This window comes from Bufo gargarizans, chromosome 2, assembly GCF_014858855.1.
Source record: "Bufo gargarizans isolate SCDJY-AF-19 chromosome 2, ASM1485885v1, whole genome shotgun sequence".
Lineage (NCBI taxonomy): Eukaryota > Metazoa > Chordata > Amphibia > Anura > Bufonidae > Bufo > Bufo gargarizans.
Window position 1 is genome coordinate 82,180,415 of NC_058081.1, and position 6,000 is coordinate 82,186,414.

The following is a 6,000-nucleotide window of genomic DNA, read 5'->3' on the forward strand; positions in this document are numbered from 1 at the left end:
TAAATTATGAAATTGCTAAATTGGGAATTGTATTTCAACCCAGAACAAAAAATGTGCTTTGACGGACACTAAATAACTTTCCCAGCCACAACAGGACAGCGTTAACGAGAGATTTAGCAGGATATAAATTTGAGGCCTAGTATTTAGGCGCTGGGTGACAGGTATGGGTTTAGTGACAGAATTAGACTTAGAAATACACAGTAGCGGGTGTGTGTGAAGTTATTCTGAATGACCCAATGTGCACCTTGAATATTATATACCCTTTTAGGGATAGATTTCAAATAGCTCTGATATAGCAGAAACCACTAAATTATGAAATTGCTAAATTGGGAATTGTATTTCAACCCAGAACAAAAAATGTGCTTTGACGGACACTAAATAACTTTCCCAGCCACAACAGGACAGCGTTAACGAGAGATTTAGCAGGATATAAATTTGAGGCCTAGTATTTAGGCGCTGGGTGACAGGTATGGGTTTAGTGACAGAATTAGACTTGGAAATACACAGTAGCGGGTGTGTGTGAAGTTATTCTGAATGACCCAATGTGCACCTTGAATATTATATACCCTTTTAGGGATAGATTTCAAATAGCTCTGATATAGCAGAAACCACTAAATTATGAAATTGCTAAATTGGGAATTGTATTTCAACCCAGAACAAGAAATGTGCTTGAACGGACACTAAATAACTCGCCCAGCTACAGCACTAAGGACAGATTTAGCTGGATATAAATTTGAGGCCTAGTATTTAGGCGCTGGGTGACAGGTATGGGTTTAGTGACAGAATTAGACTTGGAAATGCACAGTAGCGGGTGTGTGAAGTTATTCTGAATGTCCCTATGTGCACCTTCAATATGATCTACCCTTTTAGGGATAGATTTCAAATAGCTCTGATATAGCAGAAACCACTAAATTATGAAATTGCTAAATTGGGAATTGTATTTCAACCCAGAACAAGAAATGTGCTTGAACGGACACTAAATAACTCGCCCAGCTACAGCACTAAGGACAGATTTAGCTGGATATAAATTTGAGGCCTAGTATTTAGGCGCTGGGTGACAGGTATGGGTTTAGTGACAGAATTAGACGTGGAAATGCACAGTAGCGGGTGTGTGAAGTTATTCTGAATGTCCCTATGTGCACCTTCAATATGATCTACCCTTTTAGGGATAGATTTCAAATAGCTCTGATATAGCAGAAACCACTAAATTATGAAATTGCTAAATTGGGAATTGTATTTCAACCCAGAACAAGAAATGTGCTTGAACGGACACTAAATAACTCGCCCAGCTACAGCACTAAGGACAGATTTAGCTGGATATAAATTTGAGGCCTAGTATTTAGGCGCTGGGTGACAGGTATGGGTTTAGTGACAGAATTAGACTTGGAAATGCACAGTAGCGGGTGTGTGAAGTTATTCTGAATGTCCCTATGTGCACCTTGAATATTATATACCCTTTTAGGGATAGATTTCAAATAGCTCTGATACAGCAGAAACCACTAAATTTTTAAATTGCTAAATTGGGAATTGTATTTCAACCCAGAACAAAAAATGTGCTTTGACGGACACTAAATAACTTTCCCAGCCACAACAGGACAGCGGTAACGAGAGATTTAGCGGGATATAAATTTGAGGCCTAGTATTTAGGCGCTGGGTGACCGGTATGGATTTAGTGACAGAATTAGACTGGGATATGGCCAAAAAATAACCACACTATTGCTGGTTAAATGCACTTGGTGATGGGCGCAGCTTGCCCCTGATGTAGTATATGGCCAAAAAATGAACAGACTATTGCTGGTTAAATGCACTTGGTGACGGGCGCAGCTTGCCCCTGATTTAGTATATGGCCAAAAAATGAACAGACTATTGCTGGTTAAATGCACTTGGTGTGATAGCTTGACCAACCACACTACTGAGGGTTAAATGCACTTGGTGACGGGCGCAGCTTGCCCCTGATGTAGTATATGGCCAAAAAATAAACAGACTATTGCTGGTTAAATGCACTTGGTGTGACAGCTTCACCCTGATGTAGGCTTTAGCCAAAAAACAAACGCACCATTGAGGGTTAAATGCACTTGGTGACAGGCGCAGCTTGCCCCTGATGTAGTATATGGCCAAAAAATAAACAGACTATTGCTGGTTAAATGCACTTGGTGTGACAGCTTCACCCTGATGTAGGCTTTAGCCAAAAAACAACCACACCATTGAGGGTTAAATGCACTTGGTCGCAGCTTGTGCTGGCGCACCACAAGACACAAAATGGCCGCCGATCACCCCAGAAAAATGTGACTGACAAACGGTCTGGGCAGCCTAAAAACAGTGAGCAATTGAGGATCAGCAGCTCAATGATCCACAGCTGCAGATCGATCAGTTAATCAAGTCCTTTGGAGGAGTTAATCTGCCTAATCTCGCCCTACTGTCGCAGCCGCAACCTCTCCCTACGCTAATCAGAGCAGAGTGACGGGCGGCGCTATGTGACTCCAGCTTAAATAGAGGCTGGGTCACATGGTGCTCTGGCCAATCACAGCCATGCCAATAGTAGGCATGGCTGTGATGGCCTCTTGGGGCAAGTAGTATGACGCTTGTTGATTGGCTGCTTTGCAGCCTTTCAAAAAGCGCCAAGAAAGCGTCACAAAAGCGCGAAGAAAGCGACGAACACCGAACCCGAACCCGGACTTTTACGAAAATGTCCGGGTTCGGGTCCGTGTCACGGACACCCCAAAATTCGGTACGAACCCGAACTATACAGTTCGAGTTCGCTCATCCCTAGTCATCAGTATAAAAATCTCAGAAAACCATTTTAAATCCATAAAAAATATCCTCTAGTATGCTGACTAGAAGGAAGCAGAAGGCCTACAGGTGGCCCTGGAATAATATGACATTTGGGAAAATACAGCGCTGTCCCTCTGATAAATTATTTGTTCAAGTTAAATTCGGACTTCGCGATATTGGCATTCTACTCTTCCACATTGGTGGGCATCTTGCAAAAGTGGTTCTGCTGCCACAATGGTTGTCACTTTTGCAGTACCTTCTCAGCAACACTCATTTGTTAAGGAAAGGAAAATTGCCAGCAAAGGTCTACAGCAGGAGAGCCATTCTATGTCGGCTTCCTAGACTCCTCTAGGACATGGGACAATGATAGAATATTGGGCCCATAATCTTATATCTACTACAGTGAATCCTGAATTGTTAGGTTTTTGAGGAGTTGTTTAAGGAATTCTAATTATCCGCTGTTCAAGATCTTCATCTCCAGAGTGAAGCGATTATAATGAGTGTCTCTCACTCTGGAGGACCTGTCCTGTCCTGTAAGACACAGACAACCCATTAGTTTGAATAGGCACTGTGCAATGCTCCACTTCCCCTGTGGTGGCGCTGAAGGGAAACTGAGCAATTACTGCCAGACCTCCCCACCAACTATGTGATTTCCTTATTGTCAAAGGACCATTTCTAACAAGCAGGGAATGTTCAAAGCAGAGAACCCCTTGAAGTAGAATTAAACATTGTAAAGTGGCTGCAATGGGGAATGGAGTTCCAGTCCTGGTTGGATCCATTCTCTTTGTTACAAGGTGAGAGAACAAAAAAGTTGGTGGGGAACTCGCTCAAGGGTGATGGAAAAGGAAGGAAAGGAAAAACCTTTGGGTATGATGACATGGATGCGGCCAAATCCCAATGGCAACATGGCCGCTCCATGTGGTCGTACTCTTTCTGTCCTTGATGGCAAAACCATAATTTGTGGTGTATTTTGAACTTTGCAACTGGGCTCTACCTCTTCTATGTACATCTCTACTTGTATAAAGTGGAGTTTTCAGTAGAATAAAGTCAGTAGATGTGAGGATGTAGACTGGTGACTTTTAAACCGTTCTGGTATTTGTCTGTCATTTTGCAGGAGATTCTATGGGAGGTCTAAACAACATGAAATTTAGTACTAAAGATGAAGACAACGACATTCATGAGGGCCATTGTTCCCTAACGTATAAAGGTGGCTGGTGGTATTACAATTGTCTCAGGGCAAACCTTAATGGACTCTACCACCTAGGAGACAACACATCTGGTGCAGATGGCATCAGCTGGTATACTGGCAGAGGGTATAACTACTCGTACAAGCATGCAGAAATGAAGATTAGGCCTGTTTAGATGGAGGAACAGTCCCAGCAATTTGTGGATTTTCAACTATTTGTTCAAAATTTCTCTATTGATTTTTTTTAAGAGTCTTGATGGATGTTAAAACACACACTGGAGGTGCCCCTGGCTGCACGGGCCTGGTGGGTGAAGGGATGGGTTTGGCTGCAGTAGGCTGAGGGTACTGGCTGCCTGGTCATAGCCTTAGCTAGGCTTTCCTTCACCTGAGGAGACCATTATGTTCTCTGCTCTAGGCCTGTATCTAAATACTCTGACCAACGTGTGGTGGCCCAGCGCCCAGTGCAAATGTCTCACCAGCTTATCTTCCCCATAGTTAGTCCTTGTAAATAGCTCCCTGTAATTCACACAACCGTGCCGTTTTTTGCGGTCCGCAAATTGCGGATTCGCAAAATACAGATGCCGCCTGTGTGCCTTTCGCAATTTGCGGAACGGAATAGGAGGCCCATTATAGAAATGCCTATTCTTGTCTGCAAAACGGACAAGAATAGGACATGGCTCATAATTTTTGCGGGGCCACGGAACGGAGCAATGAATGCGGACAGCATACGGAGTGCTGTCCTCATCTTTTGTGGCCCCTATGAAGTGAATGGGTCTGCACCCATGCGGCTTTGATGCGGACCAAAAGCACGGTCGTGTGAATGAGCCCTAACTCTGGTTCTAGGTAGGACTGGGAAAGTGTAGACATCCTGGGCCCAAGTGCAAAAGCAATGACTGGCCTCCAAATACTGTAACTAACGAGGACTCCATATGAAACCATTTCTAATGCTGATATCCTATATATAAAATGTATGTAAAACAGTAAATCTATGACATTCCTTTATTTTCATTGACTGCTTTACTGATATGAGTTTCAGGAACTTCTTCTGATTAAAACAGGATTATGGGCCTCATATGTCACAACTGTCTACAGAACCTCCCTCACCCTCCATGAGCCATTTACAAGTCAATTTATAATAATAGTCATATTTTATGTGTCAGTGCTTTCCATAAGGAGAGCCCCATCTCCTCCTGCACACAAACGTATTCTTTTTCCATGTCCGTACTATTCTCTTCACTTCAATGGGGCAGCAAAAAATAAATAAATGACTCCGTGTGCATTCCGTGTCTGTATGTCCGCATGGCCGTTCTGCAGAATGATAGAACATGTCCTATTATTGTCCACATCACAGACAAGGATCGGACGGCTCTATTAGAGGCCGGCGGTTCTGTTCCGCATAATGTGGAATGCACACACCCGGTATCCATGTTTTGCGGATGCGCAATTTGCAGACTGCAAAACATCCAACGGTCGTGGTCATGAGCCCTTACAGTGATAACAGAAATATTAAAGATGAAGTATGATGGCGGACAGTCACAGCAACATGCACAAACATACATGTGGCAGAAGTTACACATATCTGGATACAGGGGCGTACATAGAAATCACCGGGCCCCATGGCAAGAATCTGAATTGGGCCCCCTTGTGAGTGACCCATCGCACCCCTTAGGGTACGTGCACATCTACTGCAGAGGTTCCAGCAAAAGCCTCCGTTGCAGATTCTAGCAAAAACAAAGGGCAAAACAATCTTGAATGACCCCATTATTGTGAATGGGATCCGGCAGGTGGCAGCAGTGTTTGGCATATGCTGGATCTGGCGATTCTGGTATTCTGCTGGTATGCTGGAACAGAATACCAAAATCTGATCGCAAGTGATAATACACACCTCAGCTTAGGGTTGGGCGATATACCGGTATCACGATATACTGCGGTATTAAAAAAACAGCGATATGGCGATATCGCCGTTTCCTAAATACCGCGGTATTTTGTGACGTCATCAAAGCGGTCAGCGCACATTGTGCGCTGACCTCTTCTAAACGTGC

General features: G+C 43.7%; 1 protein-coding gene across 2 annotated transcripts in view; it reads left to right on the plus strand.

Annotated features, from left to right (window-relative positions):
- The window catches only part of LOC122929502 (ficolin-1-like), a 90,669-nt gene extending 86,070 nt beyond the window's left edge, over positions 1 to 4,599 (plus strand). For both annotated transcript variants that reach the window (XM_044283105.1, XM_044283104.1), the window contains exon 8: positions 3,887 to 4,599. In XM_044283105.1, coding sequence (XP_044139040.1) covers positions 3,887 to 4,134 — 248 coding nt within the window. In that variant the 3' untranslated portion in view covers positions 4,135 to 4,599. The remainder of the gene's footprint in view (positions 1 to 3,886) is intronic.
- Positions 4,600 to 6,000: the final 1,401 nt, after the last annotated feature.